The following is a 26,035-nucleotide window of genomic DNA, read 5'->3' on the forward strand; positions in this document are numbered from 1 at the left end:
AACGAAACCACATTTCACATACTACAACTAGCTCATTACCCAACAAGGAGGAGCCTAGCATGGACATGTTGAATTCCATCAACACTGAAAGAAAGCTAAGCTCTAGTAATCTCATTGTCTCTCAACCCTCCGTTCACGGAATGTTCTCTAGTGCCAAGAAGAGGGGAAAACAACTTTCTTCTGCCCACCGTGTACTTCCATGATGCTAAATTGGTAGCATGTGTCTCTACAGTGTACAATTCATCCAGGTAGGAGATATGCGATAACGTCTGGTGCATACTTTCCGTCAACCCGCTTCCGCTTTGATGTTTAAAGGTATAATAATTGGATCCAAAAATGCTGTGACTCACTTTGAGATTGTTTCCAGAGTGCTACATGAAGTCATTTGATGTAACGTTATAGGCTTGATCGTAGACACCGGCAGTTCAGGTGTTTGGTCTCAAACTTCAATAATGATAGAGTCGTTGGCAACCAGGTATTATCGTTTCATAGGGGCTAGATCCACAAGTCACTGGTATTGCTGAATCTAGGATCAGACTAGTCCAGGTCAGGGCAAAAAATGACTCAATGAAAGTATGCTTTATTTGACTGAGATAAATCGGATCACTAGATAGTAAGATGCATCACATCCTTAATGAATTACCTCAAGAATCTATTCAATCAGATAAAATAGCAAGTATTGTACTTTTTGACCCCTTATGAAATTGAGAAAAGCCCTCAGAAGATGCTATGAGGTTATCAACATTGTGTCAGGCAACGGAGCTCCACTCAAAAAGCAGTCCACAATTTGATAACACCTCCATCATTCAAACGATCTATTCAGATCAGATTGTGCCTCAATTTACAAATGCACCAACGGTCTCTTCATTCAACGGTGGAAAACGGGAGAGGCCTCGCAGAAAACATGTCGTTTGAAATTCGAGTTTCAAATGTCAAGACTAGTGCAATCACATGACCAAAGCTTTAGTTATTTTGTATTTATTGGGGGCTTCAGCAAAAAGTATCAAACATCTGCAGAGAAAATGTCCTGTGTCAGAAGAGCATACATTTGAAGTAGAGGTCGATGATTAATCGGAATGGCCGATTAATTAGAGCCGATAACGTTGTTTTCGAGATGATAGTTTCCGGATTCGACCATATTAATGGCCTAAGGCCCATATTTCTGTGTGTTATTATGTTATAATTAAGTCTATGATTTGATAAAGCAGTCTGACTGAGTGATGGTAGGCACCAGCAGGCTCGTAAACATTCACTCAAAGAGCACTTTCGTGAGTTTTGCCAGCAGCTCTTCGCAATGGCTAGCTCGTTAGCGGGATGCGCACTAATAGCGTTTCAAATGTCACTCACTCTGAGACTTGGAGTAGTCTCAGAGCGAGTGCCGCGGCTTTTGTGGAGGGATGGGTAACGCTGCGTCGAGGGTGGCTGTTGTCGATGTGTTCCTGGTTCGAGCCCATGTAGGAGCGAGGAAAGGGATGGAAGCTATACTGTTACACTGGCAATACTAGAGTGCCTATAAGAACATCCAATAGTCAAAGGTATATGAAATACAAATCATATAGAGAGAAATAGTCCTATAACTCCTATAATAACTACAACCTAAAACTTCTTACCTGGGAATATTGAAGACTCATGTTAAAAGGAACCACCAGCTTTCATATGTTCTCATGTTCTGAGCAAGGAACTGAAACGTTAGCTTTCTTACATAGCACATATTGCACTTTTACTTCTCCAACACTTTGTTTTTGCATTATTTAAACCAAATTGAACATGTTTCATTATTTATTTGAGGCTAAATTGATTTTATTTATGTATTATATTACATTAAAATAAGTGTTCAAGGCTTAGTAATTGAATAGTGATGTTTACTCCTGTGGGAAGACCCAACTGGCTTGTGTTCATCCTAATTTTTGACTTTCGGGAGGGGATGTGGTGGGTCCCACACAACCACTACCGACAACCCCCGGCCAGATTGGAGTCATTACGGGTGTTGAGGACTAGCTTTATTACAAGGTTGGCTGGTGAAGACTATCGATATTTTCTCTTCCCTGCTCCCAACCCCTCAGAGAGGAAACACAACCATTCCTGTGTTTCACGACTGGCCCGTGCATTCTTCTCCGCGTGCTGAAACTCCAGATGCTGGGGCTTGGTGAGGAACGAGACTGCAAAGTCTATCACTGCTCTCGACACATACTGATGATTTAGGCAGAGCCACAGGGGATTCACACAAAGATCTTGGGTCGAGAAAATCATTGAGGAATAACTGGTCTGACCAGATTTATATGGCCTATGATGTTTTATTGTAAGGTTCAGGGAGGGATGATTTCAATTCCAGTGTGAATGCTAAGTAAAGTACATCAATGGCTTTTTTATAGATGATAATGAGCACAAAGATGAAAGCAATTAATGCATTGAATGAATTATGTTTATCTATATTTTTTTGTGTTTTTTTTGGGGGGGGTGGCTCTGCTGCCAGGAAGATGGCACCAACAGACATGGTAGCACTGCTTCTAGCTCCTCAGCAACTCTGCAGTATGTTTTTGTGTGTGTGTGTTGTTTCTTACATTATTTTCCCAGAACGTTTGTGTTTATTACATACAGCCACAAGCATTTCGCTTCACCCGCAATAACATCTGCTAAATGTGTACGTGACCAATAACATCTGCTAAATGTGTACGTGACCAATAACATCTGCTAAATGTGTACGTGACCAATAACATCTGCTAAATGTGTACGTGACCAATAACATCTGCTAAATGTGTACGTGACCAATAACATCTGCTAAATGTGTACGTGACCAATAACATCTGCTAAATGTGTACGTGACCAATAACATCTGCTAAATGTGTACGTGACCAATAACATCTGCTAAATGTGTACGTGACCAATAACATCTGCTAAATGTGTACGTGACCAATAACATTGGATTTGATATGTTCATGACAAGTTCAATATATTTTCTCTCTCATGACCTGAGTGACGTGTAGACACATGCAGCGCCAATTGCAGATTTGTTTATCCACAAATATCCCTGCTACTTCCGTAGAAAACCACATAATTGTATTCAGAATTAAAAGACATAACAGCTATATTACAAAACACACACACTCTTAGGAATTATTCAAGTCCGGCTGGATAAATATGCACTTCCAACCTTGTGACTCTCCAACTGTCAAAATAAATCTGTGTAAGAGGCTTCTCCTGAGAGTCATGAGCTCTGTTCTCCCTTCCCCCTCTCTCTTCCTCCCTCCCTCTCTCCTCCTCCTCTCCCTCGTGTCCCTCCTTCCTCCATTCCACCCCCCCCCCCTCCTCATCCTGACTGGTGTGTGACCTCAGTGCGAGGGGAACTGCTTAGCTTGCACGACTGCAAAAGAAACCTGTATATATAGTTTACCATAAACTACGACCTCTGAACAATGCGTGTTTATAGTTCTGCCGTCTGAACACTCATACCATTCACATAGTCATTGGGATAAGGGTTCTGCATTGTAGATAGATATTAGGAGCCTACAACAAAGAATTTTTGTTGTAAAGAATAGATGTTGTAAAAGCTGTAGAATATATGTTGTAAAGAATAGATGTAAAGCAGTAGAATAGATGTGAATCATGGCAAAGAAGGAGGCCTATAGACTGAGCCACTTCAGCCTGACTGAGCCGGACATGCCTAGTTAAAAATAGAGGTTAAATAAATAAATAAAAATACAAATTTCAAAAGTGAATGTAGCCAGCTACAACACCATGTACTGATTCTCAATAGGTAGATAAATCAAGCACTGAAGAACCATATCCAGAAAAGGTGGACAATCTTTTGGCAGTCTAGACACCTTTGACCAATTCAATGTGTTCGATCTGCAGAGGGCAAGTGCCTAGAGGCAAGTGTCTGCTTCTCAGTTTACGTTTGCCTCTGGGAGCGTCTGCATTCGGAGCGTCTGCACGTCTGCATTCGGAGCGTCCTGCACGTCTGCATTCGGAGCGTCCTGCACGTCTGCATTCGGAGCGTCCTGCACGTCTGCATTCGGAGCGTCCTGCACGTCTGCATTCGGAGCGTCCTGCACGTCTGCATTCGGAGCGTCCTGCACGTCTGCATTCGGAGCGTCCTGCACGTCTGCATTCGGAGCGTCTGCACGTCTGCATTCGAGGCCTGCACGCCTGCATTCGGAGCGTCTGCGTCTGCATTCAGCGTCTGCATTCGGAGCGTCTGCATCTGCATTCGGAGCGTCTGCACGTCTGCATTCGGAGCGTCTGCACGTCTGCATTCGGAGCGCACGTCTGCAGCGTCTGCATTCGGAGCGTCTGCACGTCTGCATTCGGAGCGTCTGCACGTCTGCACGTCTGCACGTCATTCGGAGCGTCTGCACGTGAGCGTCTGCACGTCTTCGGAGCGTCTGCACGTCTGCATTCGGAGCGTCTGCACGTCTGCATTCGGAACGTCTGCATCTGCATTCGGAGCGTCTGCACGTCTGCATTCGGAGCGTCTGCACGTCTGCATTCGGAGCGTCTGCACGTCTGCATTCGGAGCGTCTGCACGTCTGCATTCGGAGCGTCTGCATTCGGAGCGTCTACACGTCTGCATTCGGAGCGTCTGCATTCGGATCGTCACACTAGAAGCGTACTTAGCATCTGAAATCAGCACCACCTGTAGGTTGTCTCCATCTCACATTTGACTACTAGCTTCCTGAGCGTCTGCACTGGTAAATTCCTCAGGGCTCAGGGGCAGAGGAGGGGAACCACCCTTATCTTGACGCAAAGATAAAACCGCCTTGAGCATGAGCCAGGAACAAAAGAGCAGTGGGATCCAGACAAATCTCATGTAATATGCACTAATGTACCAGGGACTGAAAAAATCACATGAATTGTAGCCTATAATCAAACAAACTTTGCCGTCAAACCCAACCATCTCCATTGTTAACTAACATTTCACCAAATCCATTGTGATAATTCTGTTCTTTGCACGCTCTTGGAGTGAAGCAAATAATTCAAAGACAAAAACACCATCTATATTACAGTTATTCTTTCCCAGAAGGAGCCTCACAGTCTTGAGGCTAAGTTTGCACTAATTTTGCATGAGAAAATCCAGCCTTTGAATTGCACCAGCCTCAGGTTATTAGCACAAAGTTAACCAGGGATTGAGGAAAAAAAGCCAACCACTATACGACCCCCTCAAAGGCAGTAGGCAATCAAAGTCGACTGGTGCTCTCTCAACACTTGAGACATTAACCCTTTAGAAACATAGGGGTAAGAAGTTTGACTGCATAAAAAAAAATATAGATATATTTTCAGGCAATGACCCCCTTTCAAACAGGCACATTTGTACCACATTCTTACCTGCGTATGCCTTGTTACACCTCCAGTGTACATGCCGGCATTGAGTGGTAGTAGTAGTGAGCAGATGTGGGTGGGCGTCCATTTTAATAAATCCATTGAATAATACACTGTCAAAAATCCACATGTCATCTCTTTCCTACCCTGACTCCACTTTGTGAGTGAGCAGGTGTAGGGTCTTACATTGAGAGCATCTTCATCATGAGATCTACAGAAAATAATAGCAATCCTATTTTCAAAAACATGCAAGTCTCGTGTTCATATATCACAACCTCTGCTGGCCTTTTGAGTTGCCTAGAAGCAATCGAAGGAAAAAAAGAGGCCTGCAATCGAGCAAAATAAGAAGCCCACACTTGATTCGGGCTACATTATTGCATGGTAAATGTTTCTGATCAGTGATAGATGAGCTATACCACCTCCACTTATTTGCCCAAACAGAAACCAATTAACTAAATAGCCTATACAGATGGGGATTCAGTGAAACAGTCACATTGACTGAGACAAGTCAGTGAAGCCACAGGCTTTTGGTTGGGAGTAGGCCTACGCTACTAAGCCACTGTAGGACAGTAGGCCTACGCTACTAAGCCACTGTAGGACAGTAGGCCTACGCTACTAAGCCACTGTAGGACAGTAGGCCTACGCTACTAAGCCACTGTAGGACAGTAGGTCCTACGCTACTAAGCCACTGTAGGACAGTAGGCCCTACGCTACTAAGCCACTGTAGGACAGTAGGCCTACGCTACTAAGCCACTGTAGGACAGTAGGCCTACGCTACTACGTCACTGCGAGTGAAGAGCAGAAAATGTTAAATAATAATCTACTTGTTAAACTTAAACTACATAACATGCTGGCAAAAGGTTCTAATAAATGAGTCAACTAGACAAGGTGATCATGAGTAGCACTCGCCTCAACTAAGCTAACATTCAGTGAAAACAAAAAGCTGACATTGATTGCTTTATCAAGACATGTACCCGCTTGTCTCAACGCAGCGCGGTGGCATTGGCCACACACGGGTAGGCTATTGCTTAGAATTAATGACAACGATTGGATGAATCTGGGAGTTTCAGTAAGCAACAATTTGATGCATGCCTTCAATTGCATTAGTCTACTTTATTCCAATATTTCCATCATTCAGTGATATGGATCCAACCAGTTGTGGTTAAGGAAACAACATGCCTCGCAAAGTTTAGAAAATGGCAGGAGGATGGTTAACTGGAGCTGCTTAGCAACCATTAAAGAGTAGTGCGTGCCACTGCCGCCTCAGCATTACGGCTACGTATCATACTAAGCCGTAAGCAGAAGTTTACCCAATTATCATTTTTGGCTTTGATACTGGCAATACCTTTCTGATATAAGGAAAAAGCTGAAAAAAAGTTGGCGGTATGGTAAAGTTGGCGGTACGATAAAGTCGGAGGACAAAACGTCTTTCTGAAAGGGATATCAATGTGAGCTTAGTGAACGGGAAAACTATGAACATTCATCAAAAGTAACTGATACAGACATAAGGGTCAAATGTAGCGTTGGAGACCATAAGGATACTATTTGGAAATTTGCGATTGATTATTGCTCAATTAAGTTATGACCTGGAAGAGTCTTCAGCAAAATTAAGGCCTGAATACTGTCTCCCATTTGGAAGACAAAGGCCTCGTCTTTGAAAGAATGAACTTTTGTTAGGGCAGAGCTGAAAAGGACACTTGTCATTCAAGCACCGACTATGCTGTGTCACTCTCCCATAGTTATAAGCCTGAAAATATCCCCTTTCAATTCCAGTAAGCCACGGTATAAGAACGTATAGAAAACGGTCATCTTACAACTCCTTCAGGTGCATGGTATACACGGTGCCAACATCCAAATACTGGGCTGACAGCCAAATGAATAGAAACCAAGAACTGGGGCCTTCCAGATAGACAAACAGGAAGGCCCATGTCCTTATACGGAAATTCAGATGCACATACATAAGACAAAATGTATAGCCTAGCCTTGAAAATCAACTTGAGACCCAAGTATGGTCTGGCAAACCAAATGCTCAACAGGTCTGAGTGCGTAATGAGAGACCGTGAGCTGCCTGGCTGTGAACACTCAATCGCCAGTCAGTGAATGACCTTTGGGATTTCGTTATCTTCTCCAAACATCACGCGACAGCAAAGGAAAACACGGGGAGCGTTGCTTTAACCCAAATGCTTTGCCTGGAAAGCGAAACAACACCATTCTAGCCACCGGACATGCATGACAGTGTCCTCCCGGGTACTAGTTCCACGAGCACTTCAAAAGGCCGCCGGCCTGCCAACTTCCCCTTTTCATGTAGGAGCAGCAAAACAAATGAAACCAACAACAGAATGGATTCTACCTTCAGATTCCACGGCAATTTTAAATTCAGCTCACTCAAATTGAAAAGACAATATCAAATATAGAAGGTAAGAGAATGCGTTGTGTGCATCTGTAGGCCTATAAAGTACTTGTCTTTGCTAGGGCTGGGACGATACCAGTATGGTGATACTCATTGGTATTGTGACAAGGAGAATAAAGTGGATTTAACTTCTTTAGGAAAACAGCCCTAATGTGGGAAACAAACATGTTGTCATCCAGAGTCACATTTATTTATCTCCCATGATACAATATTTACATACGGCAGGTATTTAAAGGACCAAAGTGTTGGGTCTCATTCATGTTTTCATTTTTGACAAAAAAAATGTTTTTATGATACTGGTATTGTCACAACACTTGTCTTTGTCATATGTTTTACATTCTAATATAAATGTATTTTACATCAAGTCTAACTATTCTGAGTAAGCTACTCCGTTCCAAAAACATGGTCCAATGGCATCACTGCAGTCTTCAGGAAACCGGATGCATACCGGGCCGTCCCCCATGATTCCCTGCCACGAACCGTGCAATTAGTGCTCTTGACTGTGTCGTCAAATTACACTGCCTTACGTGCAGTACGAGGAAATCCCTGTCTCTTCCTGACATCAATCCCACACTCCTTGGTGGAGGTGGACTCTAGGGTGTGTGCTGGGCCACATAGTCAAGCCCAGGTGCCTGCTGGGAAGGATCCAAATGACACTCAACAAGTCTCTCGAAGAAATATGAGCTCTACTGTTGCTGTACACCAAGAATATGGTTCAACAGAGGCTGTGCTAATATAGGGTGAAACATGAACAGGTTGAGCCTCACACACATGCAGTTGCGCATATATACTTCTTCACGCGACACACCTGAAATTAGCCCACTATGCGGATGAAAGGGTGCAAAGGTTATCAACGCACCAGGGTTGATGTTGCACAAGTCTTTTCTGACAAGAGCTGGTTGTGTCAACACGTTTGTCATTTCCTCTTGGATTACTTTGGCATGCAGTATCAGTTGGGAGTGCAAATGCTGGGAATGCTGCACTCATCCTTTCTTCACAGACATGCATTCAGCAGCCTGAACCCGGAGAGAACCACGCTGGAGAACTGGATGCATTCCACAACAGGGTCGCCAAATACTTCCCCTAGAAGCACAAAGGAGCTTGACTTAAGCCAATCAAAGCCTTCCAACGATTTGAATTTCAAACGATGGCCAACTAACATTGTTCCAAAACTGGAGGGATTAGTTACACCGACCAAAATGTCTGGAATATTTTTGTTGATGATTCAAGAAAAATGGCCAACTCGTTTCTTTGTTTCATTCAGAGAAGTGCTCAGTTTCACTCCAGACAGGAAACGGGAAGTGTGTGGGTCAAAGAGAGGGAAGGTCGATTATGATTTAATGGGCTCTAATTACACAAGTTGAATTACTGCATCGGACCAGGTCTTTAATTTGCAGAGAAGCAGGCGTGTCAATAGACTATTTAAAATGTCCCAAATAACAAGTCTGGAAAGGGACCCCATGGAAACGATGCCCCAAATGAACACATTTAGAACATGCTATCCTGGTTTGTCAGACCCCAGACCTGTGGTTTAGGAGTTAAGGCTAGATAAGATTGTGTGAACTCTGTCCAGAAACGTCCATTATCTTCACAAGTCAGAGGTAACTCTAGATTTAAAAAAAAAGATTGCCCTGAGATAATGGTGGTGATCTAACACTAAAACTGACAGAAAAATATACTTACCCACAATGGTTTGTCTGTCATAGGACATCTTGACATAGTAAATTCACTGGGGAAAAGTTGAAAAGGCCACAAAAAAAAAACAATTATTTTCTGGGGTGTGCTCAACGAGAAGTTAAAGAACTCTCTTATTGGCAGTCAATTGATCAATAAACAGAATACTATCCACATGTTTTAGGTTGAGGTTGGATTCCCTACAATATCAACTTTGCTTGTGGCACTTTCTCTACTCCCAACTTTAGCGTTTAGGGCCAGGAGGGCAGAATGAATTTGTTGCTCTCACAGAGCAAAAAGGTCTGGAACCGACAGTGTCCAGGTAGGGGAAGTGATTGATTTTCAGGGTCAGGGAAGGTCGGGCAGAGCAGCAGGGACCCTGACTGTGATCGGGCCAGTCCAGTCCCACTGTGTCCAGACTAAGGCTAGGAATTGCCAGGAAACTCATGATACAATATTATCAAAACACTCAAGTGCTGATACAATATATATTGTGATTCTCACGATTCTACAGTGCATTCAGAAAGTATTCAGACCCCTTGACTTTTTACACATTTTGTTATGTTACAGCCTTATTCTAAAATTGATTCAATTGTTTTCTTTACTCAATCTACACACAATACCCCATAATGACAAAGAAAAACAGTTTAGACATTTTTTGCAAATGTATTAAAAATATAAACGAAAATATCACATTTACATAATTATTCAGACCCTTTACTCAGCACCTTTGGAAGTGATCAAAACCTCAAATCTTCTTTGGTATGATGCTAAAAGTTTGGCACACCTGTATTTTGGTAGTTTCTCCCATCCTTCTCTGCAGATCCTCTCAAGCTCTGTCAGGTTGGATGAGGAGCGTTGCTGCACAGCTTGGTTTCACCAGACCAGAGAATCATGTTTCTCATGGTTTGAGAGTCTTTAGGTGCCTTTTGGCAAACTCCAAGCGGGCTGTCATGTGCCTTTTACTGAGGAGTGGCTGCCGTCTGTCCACTGTACCATAAAGGCCTGATTGATGGAGTGCTGCAGAGATGGTTGTCCTTCTGGAAGATTCTCCCATCTCCACAAAAGGAATTCTAGAGCTCTGCCAGAGTGACCACTGGATTCTTGGTCACCTCCCTGACCAAGGCCCTTCTTCCCAGATTGCTCAGTTTTGCCACGTGGCCAGCTCTAGGAAGAGTCTTGCTGGTTCCAAACTTCTTCCATTTAAGAATGATTGAGGCCATGGTGTTCTTGGGGACCTTCAATGCTGCAAAAACAATTCTGTGCCTCGACACAATCCTGTTTTGGAGCTCTACAGATAATTCCTCTGTCATCTGTGGGACCTTATAGAGACAGGTGTGTGCCTTTCCAATCATGTCTAACCAATTGAATTTACGACAGGTGGACTCCAATCAAGTTGTAGAAACATATCAAGGATGATCCATAGAAACAGGATTCACCTGAGATTAATTTCAGTCTCATAGCAAAGGGTCTGAATACTTATGTAAATAAGGTATCTGTTTTAAATTTGAATGATTTTGCAAACATTTCAATAAACCTGTTTTCGCTTTGTCCTTATGGGGTATTGTGTGTAGATTGCTGAGGATTTTTATATATATTTGTAATAATGTCAATTACAACAATCATGAATGAACCCTATTATTTTAACTTATAATACATAATACATAAATAAAATCTATTTAGTCTCAAATAAATAATGAAACATGTTAAATTTGGTTTAAATAATGCAAAAATAGTGTTGCAGAAGAAAGTAAAAGTGCAATATGTGCCATGTAAAAAAGCTCATGTTCCAGAACATGAGAACATATGAAAGCTGGTGGTTCAATATTTGCAGTTCCTCAATATTCCCATTTAAGAAGTTTTAGGCTGTCGTTATTTTAGGAATTGTGACACGTCGACTATTACTCTCAATTCCATTTGTATTTCATAGACCTTTGACTGTTGGATGTTCTTATAGGCACTTTAGTATTGCCAGCCTAATCTCGGGAGTTGATAGGCTTGAAGTCATAAACAGCGCTGTGCTTCAAGCAGTGCTAAGAACTGCTCGCAAACGCAGTAAAGTGCTGTCTGAATGAATGCTTTCATGCCTGCTGCTGCCTACCACCGCTCAGTCTGACTGTTCTATCAAATATCAAATCGCAGACTTAATTATAATAAACACATTAATATGGTAAAATCCGGAAAGTATCATTTCGAAAACAAAACATTTATTCTTTCAGTGAAATACAGAACCATTCCATATTTAGTTAAACGGGTGGCAACCCTAAGTCTAAATATTGCTGTTACAGTGCGCAACCTTCAATGTTATGTCATAATTATGTAAAATTCTGGCAAATTAATGATGGTCTTTGTTAGGAAGAAACACAGTCCGCAACAAGCCAAGCGACCCAAACTGTTGCATATATCCTGACTCTGCTTGCACTGAACGCAAGAGAAGTGACAATTTCCCTAGTTAATATTGCCTGCTAACATGCATTTATTTTAACTAAATATGCAGGTGTAAAAAAAATATACTTCTGTGTATTGATTTTAAGAAAGGCATTGATGTTTATGGTTAGGTACATTTGTGCAACAAATTAGCTTTTTTCACGAATGCGACTGTGTTAAATCGTCACCCGTTTGGCAAAGTTGAAGTAGGCTGTGATTCGATGATAAATTAACAGGCACCGCATTGATTGTATGCAACGCAGGACAAGCTAGTTAACCTAGTAATATCATCAACCATGTGTAGTTAACTAGTCATTATGTGAAGATTGATTGTTTTTTCTAAAATAGGTTTAATGCTAGCGAGCAACATACCTTGGCTCATTGCAACCACAAGGTCCTTTTGACGCAGCACTCGCGCAACAGGTGGTCAAGCCTGCCACGCAGCCTCCTCATGGACTGCAATGTTATCGGCCATGATCAGCATCCAAAAAGGCTGATTTCCGATTGTTATGAAAACTTGAAACTGTCCCTAATTAATCGGCCATCGATCGACCTCTAATCCTGATATATAACAATTTCACTAGTCCAGACCACTGTCAACCCATCGGCAGGACACTGAGGTTGTAAACCAGCCCATAGACCACCACATCTTCAGGAGAGGCCTGGCCATTTTACAGGCCGTAAATAAACCCCCCCCCCCAAATGTAGCGGTTAAAAGAAGAGCACAGTTTCATGGTCACTAATTTGGACAGAGTTGCAGCGAGTCTATTTGACAGAGATCTTGACACCCTGAAGACCTACCCATCATTATTCCTGAAATCTGTTGACAAAAACATTGAGAGACACATGGGAAGTTTAGTGGGAAACCCATAGGAATGCCTGAGAACTTCATTATCTCTCTTGTTCTGTGGTGGCCATCTTTCATACCTTGAATCATGGAGCTTGGTTCAACGCTCAAGACATGAGCAATATGTTTCCCTTCCCAACCAATCACTGTCGGGCCGAACAAAATGATGGCCCTCCAAGCAGTTCAGCCTACTTTTAACGCATACAGAAATATCACATACCATGACATCACATACCATGACGGAGGTGATAATATCTCAATCTCAAAAATGTAACAAAAACACATTTACTTGAAGAATGAAGAACAGTACGGATGCAAAGTTTGTGCTGTTTCCATCTTATAGGCTAATGCAAGGCAATGGTAGAGTACTGGTGTAAGGAACGGATGTTCTTGGCTTGTGTACACTCAAAAACACTGCTTCAGTCTTGTCTCCATCTGGGCGACAACATGTGAAATAGGTTGCGGTGGTTTAATGGTATGCAGTGTGGTTGCATTGCACAAACAACTACATGTATCACATATGTTGTGGCAATGAAATGAGATACAAAACTGTTGCCAACCACACACTAGATGTGTTCACCAATAACTCTCACTGCATGTTTTTGCTTGGTCCAGGGGCGAACTGGCCATCTGGCATTACGGGCAAATGCCAGATGGACTGGTCCAATTTCATCCTAGTGGGTCTGTCTAACACTTTTTTTTTTTTTGGGGGGGCACAAAATTATTATTATCTAGCTAATGGGGCCTCGAGGAAAACAAATTGTCCCAGTATGCCCCTGGCTTAAGGTGTCAGCATGATAAAGTTTGGCTGAAGTGCTAGCATACTTCCGTAAAAGACCTTCGCTTGAAAGCGTCAATGGTGCCGTTTGTCCATTTTAAGACAGCATAGCCATTTTTTCCATTTCCTCAAAATAGTCAGAATTACTCTAAGATAACTTAAGAAATCTGTCATTAATGTTGACGCTTTTGCAGAGGAGATATTAGTTGCTCAATTTTGCATCTGCCTGTGATGTTTGGTGGTGTTTCTCAAGTGAAACTATTTGGTATTTTGGTATAAGACATTTCCATCATACGGGACTAGATTATAGCCAATGACATGTTACATACGATTTATAAGTAAAGGATAATATTATTGTATGCAGCTGACAAGGGACGGATGTGGAAGAGGCAATACAGCCACAAATAGTGACCTCAGCATCTTTGACACAAGTCCTTTATTATGGACATGGTAACTATATTTGAGCTGTAATGGACAGTATTTGTATGTCAGCAGTTGAAATCATCAGCCGATTTGAGTGATTAACCCCAACAAGATCAGACTAGAACCAAAAACATATATAGTTGGCTATAGCCTATTGGAAGAATTATGCATGACCTCAGTCAGACCATCACTTATCAATAGTCATGTCAAAATACAAATACATATCGTGTTAGGCTGAAAGTTGAATAAGTTTCTCAAACCACAGGCCGACAGACAGGATAAATTGCAGATAATAAACAAGGCAAATATTTGGCCGCATGGTTCTTTCTGTATCCCCAAGCTGTTCCAAACAAGGGGACAGCATCGTCATTATTTTGTTGATGCCAGACAGACCTATTGATCTATACTTACAACGTGACTGTTCTGTTGGGGAAGGAGTCCGGGGGTAACACCTGATGGAGTTCCATATTGCTGCAGACCACTTTCCTATCCGCCGTGGCCACTGACGGTGTGCTTTTCCCTGCGCTCTTTGAACGTTCATCATATGATTTACAGTCAGATGATACCGCAGAGCCATCGCCTCCGAGTAGCAAAACAAATAACAATTGCAAAAAAGCAACCACACATACCCTCATTTTCAAAATATATTCCAAGATAATTAGGCTACTGTGGCATTGGCAAATAAAATAATATATTCATATCAAGTAGCGCAGGAGGCTGGGAATTGTGTGTGTAGTATAAAATGGCCTGGTTCTTTCTGGAAATAAGGGTGAGCCAAAACGTCCCTCAGAATACCCGGACAGTTTTAGTCATGTTGCAAACATCTTGTCCACTATAATGTGGATTTGGATTCCCTCCTCCATTTCTTGCAAAGGTTTCGATGTATGTGTTCAGCGTCAATCAATCCGTGAGAGGGTCTGTACATCCTTTGTTTGCCAAACGACACGATTCACAATTCCATTTCGTCATAAGGTCTTTGCAGCCTTCCCGAAAAAGAAAAAAACTGTTCACTTGTAATTGTAACGATTTTTCAGGGTTACACAACGAAACTTCCGCGATAGAGAAAATATGTTCTTTGTTGCCAATAGCGCGGATCTAATTGAGAATTTGCCTACTCCACCAAGAGACAGCTGCAGTCATCCCAAGATAACACACTCTAATTTCAGGAAATTTGATCACGCCTTAGCTTTAAAAACTTTCTCCTTAAGAGAACTCACCCCGAGAGCCGTAGACTGGAACACTTAAATAGCATTACAACTAACTAAAACAGCTGTAAGCAACTTTTCACTTTAGTGGCGCCCATCGACTCCAGCTGTTGGTGCAAAATGAAATCATGGGACATCTCCTAAAAAAACGAAAGCAAGAAACATAAGCCCACTCCGAGTTAGTCAGTAATCTTGTGTTTAAATATGAGTTAAAGTGGGTTCCTTCCAAGTTTGAGTAAATATCCAGAATTGCTGTCCTTGACTTTCAATTGGAGCGTCCACGTCTCTATCTGAAAGTATTCATTGGCTTTCTTTCCATTGAGAACTCTTCTCCCACAGTCCTGCCCTTGGCTCCATGTTGCAATTCCACCCACTGACGTCACTCCACATAGACCGCCTCTTTCTCCGATTTTCCCTGAGCAGTTGGATCTACCTTTAAATACAAAATAAATAAGACGATACTGTCCAGTAAAAGCATATTGATGCACGTACATCAGCAGTCATACAGCAAACAACCGCTCTTGATGCAGTTGATAGGTCGGAAATGTTCTTCAATTTCATAGAAAATATTGTCCAGTATTGGTCAATGAACTTTTGAGCGTTCCTGAGACTGAGCAAACTTGTTGATTTGGAAATGTAGCCCAGTTAGTATTTACATACTGTTGTCGACCCGATTTATTGACCGATGACTTGGATAACATGTATTTGGTAACACATACTATACTAGTAATACTGCAATAAATACAGTAACAACATTGTAACAGCATTTTTGAAACGGTATGTAACAATATAACTATACTACATTGTTGTTACTAGTGCAATAATAGCAGAACCACACATATCTACCTAGCTACACATGTCTACTTTGATAACAAGGTGACCAAGAAAATTAAACAATGATTTCATTTTAAAATGTGATTAAAGTAACCCTTGGCAATGCACCCCTTCTCTCTTTTACTGCACCCAGCATTGTATCTCCTCTCTTTCTAGGTGCCTTCACACAAAGCCCTCTTTTCACTTCTCAGACAAGTTCAGGCTAGCTTTGTAATGGGCAATCGCCATGAAAAGCCAGAGTCAGTCAGACAGGAAGAGACCATAAAATAATTCAAATATGCAGTACTACAATACCCTTGTATAACACTATTGACATGTAAGGGCCCATAGACACTAGATAAATACATTTTAGTAGAGTTGGGTTGCCAGACGCTGTCCGTCCGTCTGTCTATATTCAGGTCAATTGAGCAGCTTGGCCTTAGAAGAGTGGCTGACAGACAAGCAGCGGAACCTCTCAGTCATCTCAGGAAACGTCATACCCAGAGGCTGCACAGCTTTAACTTCCATTAGCCTTCATTTCAGGATCGCACAGGGCTTTGACGTCCACTAAAAGAAGGCTGTGTCCAAACATACGGACCACGGTCATTGTAGTAATAGGTTTTCCTTCTTCATGGAGAGAAAAACAAGGAATACTTTAGGATGACACAATGAAAGTTATTTAGAGGGGCGGTGTATCTTGGGTGGCCTTCAATATTGACTGAAAAGAGACCAAAATAAGGTTACATAATACACCAAATCCATGAAATAATGTTATATGACTCATTTAAAATGACTAAATTAAAGATATTTCTCCAGATGCAGGATTGATCTCTATTATATTACACATAAACTATGATAATTATCACTATAGTCCAATGAATGTCTGTAATGGCTAGCATTGACTGGTCATTTGATTAGTAGATTGTAACCTCCCAATTAAGCGCTCAGGACGAGTCACATGCCAAAGATTCAAGATGTCATTTCATTCTCTGGGGTTATTTTTTTAATCAATTAACTCATATGAGCACATTTGTGAAGTAAAATACAACTTCATGCATTTATGAAAATATATTTTTTTAAATCGAATTCAGCCAGGGTGCAGGACAGGTAACAAGTGATTAATGAGCAATGTGCAGGTTCACAAATACACATGCCTACATTAGCCTCATCTAACCACTATCCTTTTCTTTACTCGGCTACATGTTAATTGTAGCCTACAAATATAATTTGTCCAGCGCTCGCTCACCTCATCGATCGTGAACAAGCACGAGTGAAGAGCTCCGAGTCTACGCACCAGTTCTTACTTGCTTGACTATTCAATATTTGACAAGATAATTGACTCTTTTTTTTACATTTAGGCAAATAGAACCAACAGCCCTGAATGGAATTGTTTGCATAGAACGATGCTGAAACCATGTTCCCGAACTTTGCATGGGGCGCGGCAACATTCCCTTATCAAATCGAGGGTATGTAACAATAGTTTGTCTGGCGCTGGCGGTAGTCAAACAGTCCACGTGATAATTTCTTCAAGCGTTTGTAGATAGCTAGGTTCAGTAATTGGATTTAGGAAAGCTAATGCGCGTCCCCGAGATGAGATTCTCTGGCCAAGTGCAAGAAGTAGCCTACACAACTGCTGACAACCTATAGGCTACAGCAGGGCCGGATTTAGCTTTTGGGGGCCCTAAACTAGATTTGTTTGGGGAGCCTCCCCACCAAGCAGGCGAACATGTATGTTTTAAAATTAATTTACTGCAATTCTACACATTTGACCATTAGGACTAGGGAAAATAGAGCCGTTTTAAGCATGCTTTCTGCAGTTTTACACATTTTGCCGTGGGGCGGAGAGAATTTTGCAATTTCATAACACATTTCATACAATTCTACTCATTTTGCCATGGGCTAGATAATTATTTTTGCAGTTTTAACTAAAGTTTTCTGCCGTTCTACAAATTTAGCCATCGGGCAGGGAGAGAAAATGTATTAATTTTAAAGTTCATTTCCTGCAATTCTACCGATTAAGTCATGGGGTGGAGAGACATTTTTGCACGTTTAAAGCTCATTTTCTGCAATTCTACACATTTTGCCATGACTTATGCCATGTTAATGATATCTGCGTGAGAGTGCCTAACAAAATCAATGGAGTGTCAGGACCCCTTGACAAGTGCCGGTCGGTACATTTTTTAGCTGACACTGTCAGTGACTGACAAAACAAGAGAAACGTGCTCCTTGTGTACCAGTCAAGAAAATCTAAAATTTGGACACACCTACTCATTCAAGGCTTTTTCTTCATTTTTACAATTTTATACATGTAGAATAATAGTGAAGACATCAAAACTATGAAATAACACAGATGGAATCATGTAGTAACCACAAAAGTGTTAAACAAATCCAAATAGATATTAGATTTGAGATTTTTCAAAGTAGCAACCCTTTGCCTTGATGACAGATTTGCACACTTGTGGCATTCTCTCAACCAGCTTCATGAGGTAGTCACCTGGAATGCATTTAAACTAACAGGTGTGCCTTGTTAAAGGTTAATTTGTAGAATTTCTTTCTTAATGCGTTTCAGCCAATCAGTTGTGTTGTGACAAGGTAGAGGTGGTAAACAGAAGACAGCTCCATTTGGTAAAAGACCAACAACAGCTCAAATAAGCAAAGAGAAACAACAGTCTATCATTACTTTAAGATGTGAAGTTCAGTCAATCTGGAACATTTCAAGAACTTTGAAAGTTTCTTCAAGTGCAGCTATGATTAAACTGGCTCTGATGAGGACCGCCACAGGAAAGGAAGACCCAGAGTTTACTCTGCTGCAGAGGATAAGTCCATTAGAGTTACCAGCCTCAGAAATTGCAGTCCAAATAAATGCTTCACAGAGTTCAAGTAACAAACACATTAGGTGCGCATAGAAAGGAGTCATGAGTGCATTCAGGTGTGTGTGCTGCGGCTAATTTTCTCCACAGTAAACAAACAGGCTCATTCTGTTCCGAACATCCCAAGGTATTTTATATATTTTTATTTGATTTATTTAACTAGGCAAGTCAGTTAAGAATACATTCTTATTTACAATGACGGCCTACCCCGGCCAAACCCTAACCCAGACGACACTGGGCCAATTGTGCGCCGTATTATGGGACTCCCAATCACAACCAGTTGAGATACAGCTTGGACTCGAACCAGGTCTGTAGTGACGTCTCTAGCACTAAGATGCAGTGCTTTAGACCGCTGCGCCACTCGGGACATGTCATCTTGTAACTGTACATCAAACATAGTGACTGTAAACGTTGACACTGTATATTACATGAATTATGATCTGGGGTGCACATTTGGACTCACAGGTGTTTGGCTTTTGCTTGTATGACATCAACGTTGTAGGCTTATTTATTACAATCCTCAACGAGTCATCTTCATTTACAGCATTTCCCTAACTCGGACAACAAAACATATGCAAAGTTGCCCAATTACCGGGATGGATGAGGGCAACTTCTTGTCACGCACTGTGCTCAAGTTCAGAACCGCTGTCGGTCATACAGCGATGTAAAACGCAGAGCTGCAAGGGTCCTGTGTGTAGCTGGTGTAGAGAGTCAGGCGCAGGACAGCAATTATAAGTAATCAACGTACTTTTACTCAAAATGACAAATGTACAAAGTAACATCACAAGCACACAATGACGGACCGAAAATACAATAAACAATCACTCACAAATACAACGTGTGGAACAGAGGGTTAAATAATAAACAAGTAATTGATTGAGTGAAGCCAGGTGTGATAAGACAAAGACAGAACAAATGGAAAATGAAAAGTGGATCGGTGGTGGCTAGAAAGCCGGTGACGTCGACCGCCGAATGCCGCCCGAACAAGGAGAAGGACCGACTTCGGAAGTCGTAACAAGAGCCAGAGCTCTGACATCAGCACTGATGACACAGCTGCTTCTGAACGCTACCACGCCTTTTCCTTAGGCTGGTTCGCCTGGCCCGTGTTTGTGACCGGGGACTACCAAGAAGTGACACGGTCTACTTTTGAGGTCAAATGCAAAGGACTGGGTTACGAAGGATCCAGACTGTCCAGGTTCTCCAAGGACGAGCCTATTATTTTTGTTATTGCTGACACCTTTGCGTTGAACTACTAGACGTCTTGTAGGGTGGAGCCTATGAAGTTTTGGGATTGAATAGTGACCAAGAGGCAGAGGGGGTAGTTGGACCCGTCTTGGCATGATGACTACTTGCTGTCCCCAGTCCACCTGGCCGTGCTGCTGCTCCAGTTTCAACTGTTCTGCCCTGCGGCTATGGAATCCTGACCTGTTTACCGGACGTGCTACCTGTCCCAGACCTGCTGTTTTCAACTCTCTAGAGACAGCAGGTGTGGTAGAGATAATCTTAATGATCGGCTATGAAAAGCCAACTGACATTTACTTCTGAGGTGCTGACTTGCTGCACCCTCGACAACTACTGTGATTATTATTATTTGACCATGCTGGTCATTTATGAACATTTGAACATCTTGGCCATGTTCTGTTATAATCTCCAGCCGGCACAACCAGAAGTGGACTGGCCATGCCTCATAGCCTGGTTCCTCTCTAGGCTTTGGCCTTTCTAGGGAGTTTTTCCTAGCCACCGTGCTTCTACACCTGCATTGCTTGCTGTTTGGGGTTTTAGGCTGGGTTTCTGTTCAGCACTTTGAGATATCAGCTGATGTACGAAGGGCTATATAAATACATTTGATTTGATTTGTGGGGTGTCATGGCTGGCTGTGGTTCCTAACGACCTTAACTTAAGAAACTGCTGAAGTACATTAGGGGTAAAGAGGACAATGGCCCTGTTCCAGTACTTTGAAAATACTTTTCAAAATGTCCACTTCACAGCTTCCACAAATCCACTTCAGCTCCATTTAAAAGCAGTCAATTCAAAAGATAAATTGAAGTTTGAGAATCGATCATTTCCTGGGTTTTTCCATGAGAGTTATTAAATTCATGACTTGAATCACCTGCCTTGAGCCAATCAAATTGAGCCAAACCTTGAGTGAGGAGAAAGCAATTAACATTAATAGAGTTGCTTGCTATTGTTTATTTTTTTGCACAGTCAACAGATTGAACATCCATTACAGTTGTCACATCGAATTGTGTCACATTGATTGCTTCAGGTGAACACTATTTGAGAATGAGCCATTTCCTTTTGTTGCTGGTTGTCACTTTCCATTAGCATGAGTGGAGTCCTGTAACAGTGCAACGGGCACACTCGCACACACCCACACACACACACACACACACACACACACACACACACACACACACACACACACACACACACACACACACACACACACACACACACACACACACACACACACACACACACACACACACACACACACACACACACACACACACACACACACACACACACACACACAGTGTTGTTTGACTGTCATTTGTGAACTCAGGCGTTGTTGGACAATAATAGCTACCACTTTTCACAGGACACATTCAATAACCCTGCGGTCTACATCACAGAAAATGGCTTCTCCCAGGTGGGGCCAGTGGACATGGAAGACATCCAGCACTGTGGGTTTTACCAGGACATCATCCAGGTTAGTAGCCAGAGGTAATGACCACAGCAGGCCACAATAGAGGTACTGCATATTATGGAGAATCTATCATTTTAGGATGTTACTTTCTTCTGAAAGCCAATTTGATGATCCTGTTCCGTTGTCTTAGGTATGTAGGCTATTTCACTTCAACAGAGACAGGTTGAGAGAGAGAGAGAGAGAGACTATGGCTATCACAATACAACGGGATCTTGTTCTTTTGTAACGTGCAAAGAAAGTCTTTTCAGATTAGCCCTTAATGTGCATTGTCACGTATTTAATAAGTATAGCGCCATCTGTTATTAACTTGCTGTTTGTCCCTTTGTTCTAGATCTCAGAGAGGATGTTGTTGACGTGCTAGTTTAATTCACCGGGTCCTTCCTGGATAACTTTGAATGGGCCGACAGTTTCGCTTTGTCCTGTTCCACATGGACTTTTCTTGACCAGAGTGACCGTGGACCGCGTACCACTCTGGAAGAGGGTACTCCGGGATCATCTCCAAGTACAGATCTTAGACCAGGACAAATAACTAAACAGCCAATGGGCACAGAGAAAATCATCCAAATCAGCCAATAAAAGACATTTTTTGCTCAATGTTCTGTTCTGATCAACTACAACCAAGCTTGGGCCATTTTGATTTGCCATTTTGATTTGAAGCCCATCTGAAACACATTATAGTTGTGAAGCCTTTAAGACGTTCCTTCTCACCACTTTTCTCTGTCAACCCTGAAAATGTTTTGTAAAAGAGTGCGAAGCTCATTCGGCTCCCTCCGCAAGAAATTGATTTTGTCTGATTTCTTCCCTGACTTTGGCATAGAACTGCAAGGACCCGGCCAAAGAGTGTTACGTTTATTCAAGTGAATGCAAATTTGTATTATATCCTGCCCAATTCCCAGTCAATCTGTACAAAGGGTTTTTGGAGGGTAGAGGAGGATGGAGAATTCCCTACACAGAGTAATGGAGCCAGCTATAAGCCATCCAGGCCTAGCTGTTGTTGCCAATGCAGGGTTGGTCGGGGGCACAAGTCTACAGAGGAGTGTGTGTGTGTGTTTCTGTGTCTTTGTGCCTGCGTGCGCATGCTCGTATATGTGTGTGTCGGCATCTTTGTGTGTGTGTCTGTGTCTTTGTATGTGTGTTTGAATGTGTGTGTGTAATCTTATATCTCAACCCGCAAGGCCCCTATATGGCTCAGATGAGTTTTTTTTTAGATCCTATACAGCCCTCATGGTGAAAAAAAATACACAATGCCACTCATTGTGCCCGGTGGAGGGTTAGAGTTGAGTGAGCGCTTGATGTAACACTAAGAGTAAATCCTACTGGGCCTGGGTAGGGAGTGGCGCCAGACAGGAGCCCATACCCAGGTATGAATGATCACATAGTCTAATGCAGATTTGTATTTACAAACAGTGAATCAGAGATTATGCGCAGGGGTCACTGGGAAGTCAGTACATTATGAGGGAAGAGATTTACGCACATTCAAATGTGCAGGACGAGGACAAAGATTTGAATGGAAAAACATTTACCAACCAAATGTAAGCAAATTGTGCACTTCTGCTCAAGGTTTGTTCACTGTGCTATACAGTGGCAGGGGAAAAGTCTGTGTACATACCTTACTGTCAATATACAAGGGAAACGGTCCTCAGCTTCAATGGTAAAAGGCATCGTCAGATTAGTTCTTATCGTAAAATATAAACGATCCGTCCATAGGGGGCTGCGGTAAAGGATCCACCCATAGGAGGCTGAGGTAAAGGATCCACCCATAGGAGGCTGAGGTAAAGGATCCACCCATAGGAGGCTGAGGTAAAGGATCCGCCCATAGGGGGCAGAGGTAAAGGATCCGCCCATAGGGGGCAGAGGTAAAGGATCCACCCATAGGGGGCTGCGGTAAAGGATCCGCCCATAGGGGGCTGAGGTAAAGGATACGCCCATAGGGGGCTGAGGTAAAGGATCCGCCCATAGGGGCTGAGGTAAAGGATCCGCCCATAGGGGGCTGAGGTAAAGGATCCGCCCATAGGGGGCTGAGGTAAAGGATCCGCCCATAGGGGGCTGAGGTAAAGGATCCGCCCATAGGGGGCTGAGGTAAAGGATCCACCCATAGGGGGCTGAGGTAAAGGATCCGCCCATAGGGGGCAGAGGTAAAGGATCCGCCCATAGGAGGCTGAGGTAAAGGATCCACCCATAGGAGGCTGAGGTAAAGGATCCACCCGTAGGAGGCTGAGGTAAAGGATCCGCCCATAGGGGGCAGAGGTAAAGGATCCGCCCGTAGGGGGCTGAGGTAAATGATCCGCCCATAGGGGGCAGAGGTAAAGGATCCACCCATAGGGGGCTGCGGTAAAGGATCCGCCCATAGGGGGCTGAGGTAAAGGATACGCCCATAGGGGGCTGAGGTAAAGGATCCGCCCATAGGGGGCTGAGGTAAAGGATCCGCCCATAGGGGGCTGAGGTAAAGGATCCGCCCATAGGGGGCTGAGGTAAAGGATCCGCCCATAGGGGCTGAGGTAAAGGATCCGCCCATAGGGGGCTGAGGTAAAGGATCCACCCATAGGGGCTGAGGTAAAGGATCCGCCCATAGGGGCAGAGGTAAAGGATCCGCCCATAGGGGGCTGAGGTAAAGGATCCGCCCATAGGGGGCTGAGGTAAAGGATCCGCCCATAGGGGGCTGAGGTAAAGGATCAGCCCATAGGGGGCTGAGATAAAGGATCCGCCCATAGGGGGCTGAGGTAAAGGATCCACCCATAGGGGGCTGAGGTAAAGGATCCACCCATAGGGGGCAGAGGTAAAGGATCCGCCCATAGGGGGCAGAGGTAAAGGATCCACCCATAGGGGGCTGAGGTAAAGGATCAGCCCATAGGGGGCTGAGGTAAAGGATCCGCCGATAGGGGGCTGAGGTAAAGACTCAGAGACAGGACTACAGTGCTGTGGTCTATAGACTCAGAGACAGGTATACAGTGCTGTGGTCTATAGACTTAGAGACAGGACTACAGTGCTGTTGTCTGTAGACTCAGAGACAGGACTACAGTGCTGTGGTCTGTAGACTCAGAGACAGGACTACAGTGCTGTGGTCTGTAGACTCAGAGACAGGTATACAGTGCTGTGGTCTATAGACTCAGAACAGGACTACAGTGCTGTGGTCTATAGACTCAGAACAGGACTACAGTGCTGTGGTCTATAGACTCAGAGACAGGTATACAGTGCTGTGGTCTATAGACTTAGAGACAGGACTGCAGTGCTGTGGTCTATAGACTCAGAGACGGGACTACAGTGCTGTGGTCTATAGACTCAGAGACAGGACTACAGTGCTGTGGTCTATAGACTCAGAGACAGGACTACAGTGCTGTGGTCTATAGACTCAGAGACAGGACTACAGTGCTGTGGTCTATAGACTCAGAGACAGGACTACAGTGCTGTGGTCTATAGACTCAGAGACAGGACTACAGTGTTGTGCTCTATAGACTTAGAGACAGGACTGCATTGCTACAGCATAAAGACTCAGGGACAGGACTACTGAATGGACAGATGCTATGGCTGCATCTCAATGGAGAATGACTGTTCTGAAAGGAACTTGACAGTACAAAAGGTACCCAAAACAGTCCTCTGTCTATTGGTGGGTTTGCTCCTTGCAGTCCTTTCAGATGATGCAAGGAAAGATAGTCTCAAAGAGACTTGAGATGTGACATGTATCGATCGTCAGTGTCCCTTTGTAATGCCAAAAATGACAGTCAACCTGGGGTTTATTCATTATGTCTTGCAATGTAAACGGTTTACCATGTAAGAACCAAACGGAACAAAACAGGGCTGGACCAATGGAAACTCTCATTTTCGTTGCGACACTTTTTCCGTTCGCAGTAAACGGTTTCTGTGGCAAAGCGTTTTTCAACAGAATCGGCGTCATCTATACACCCCTGCTCTTAGTCTCAGATGGTTCTGTTGACATAATGTACGCTCCTAACAACGTTTTTATGTCTTTACTCATTCATCTGTAGCATATATGCTCCTTTTACCATCTTTGTTTGATTTGAATGTTGCTTTGTCCGTTTTTCTCTCTCCACCCGTTTTCTGTGCTAAAAGTAAGGAATGTAAATATTTACTTCATACCCTCGTGGTCCTGACTGGAACATCCTTTGTGTGTCCTTCTGAACCCGACTTCATACAAATGTTCCTCTGTGAACAATAGTGTGTACTGTACGGCAAGCCTGACCTGTAGCTTTGGTTGGGTCCCTGTTTTACCATCTCATCTTTCCATTCGCTTGAATTCAAAGCCATCAATGTCATTCAATAAAAGGTATTAAACACATCCAAATAGATTGACTGTATTATGAGCCTGTCAGTGTGGATGAAACTCATTTCAACAGCCATGCTGAACAACAGATGTCATCCTGCCACCAGAAAACCAGGGTGGTATTTGTGTACGTGCCCCAGCTGCCCCGACAGCTGTACAAACTCCCTACTGTGAGAAACTACCCAGAGAACAAGGTGAAAATCCTCCCTCAAGTCACGTGTTGACTCTATGTACATAGTGTGGTTAATTCTGGCTTCATTTAATGTATGGACTGTGTACAATG

At 43.0% G+C, this 26,035-nt stretch overlaps 2 protein-coding genes and 1 long non-coding RNA gene across 4 annotated transcripts in view; 1 reads left to right on the top strand and 2 right to left on the bottom strand.

The window, feature by feature from the left end:
- LOC124014004 (adhesion G protein-coupled receptor A3-like) overlaps positions 1-15,470 on the bottom strand; it is a 61,587-nt gene extending 46,117 nt beyond the window's left edge. Inside the window, exon 1 of the mRNA XM_046328633.1 lies at positions 14,287-15,470. Coding sequence (XP_046184589.1) covers positions 14,287-14,510 — 224 coding nt within the window. The 5' untranslated portion in view covers positions 14,511-15,470. The remainder of the gene's footprint in view (positions 1-14,286) is intronic.
- LOC124014005 lies at positions 139-22,241 on the top strand. 2 transcript variants are annotated; one of them, XR_006834948.1, is made up of 3 exons: positions 139-248; positions 21,366-21,476; positions 21,805-22,241. It is a non-coding gene; the product is annotated as an uncharacterized LOC124014005 (long non-coding RNA). The 2 variants fall into 2 exon arrangements; XR_006834947.1 differs by lacking the exon at positions 139-248 and adding an exon at positions 17,179-17,359.
- Positions 22,242-23,142: 901 nt separating this feature from the next.
- Positions 23,143-24,294, bottom strand: LOC124013863 (proline-rich protein HaeIII subfamily 1-like). Its single transcript, XM_046328417.1, has one exon. The coding sequence runs from the start codon at positions 24,292-24,294 to the stop codon at positions 23,143-23,145; it is 1,152 nt and encodes a 383-aa protein (XP_046184373.1).
- Between the last annotated feature and the right edge of the window lie 1,741 nt (positions 24,295-26,035).

The sequence above is a fragment of the Oncorhynchus gorbuscha genome, linkage group LG25, assembly GCF_021184085.1.
Source record: "Oncorhynchus gorbuscha isolate QuinsamMale2020 ecotype Even-year linkage group LG25, OgorEven_v1.0, whole genome shotgun sequence".
NCBI lineage: Eukaryota > Metazoa > Chordata > Actinopteri > Salmoniformes > Salmonidae > Oncorhynchus > Oncorhynchus gorbuscha.

Coding starts and splice junctions, on each gene's coding strand:
- LOC124013863 (XM_046328417.1), bottom strand. CDS start 24,294: ATGGGTGGATCCTTTACCTCTGCCCCCTATGGGCGGATCCTTTACCTC.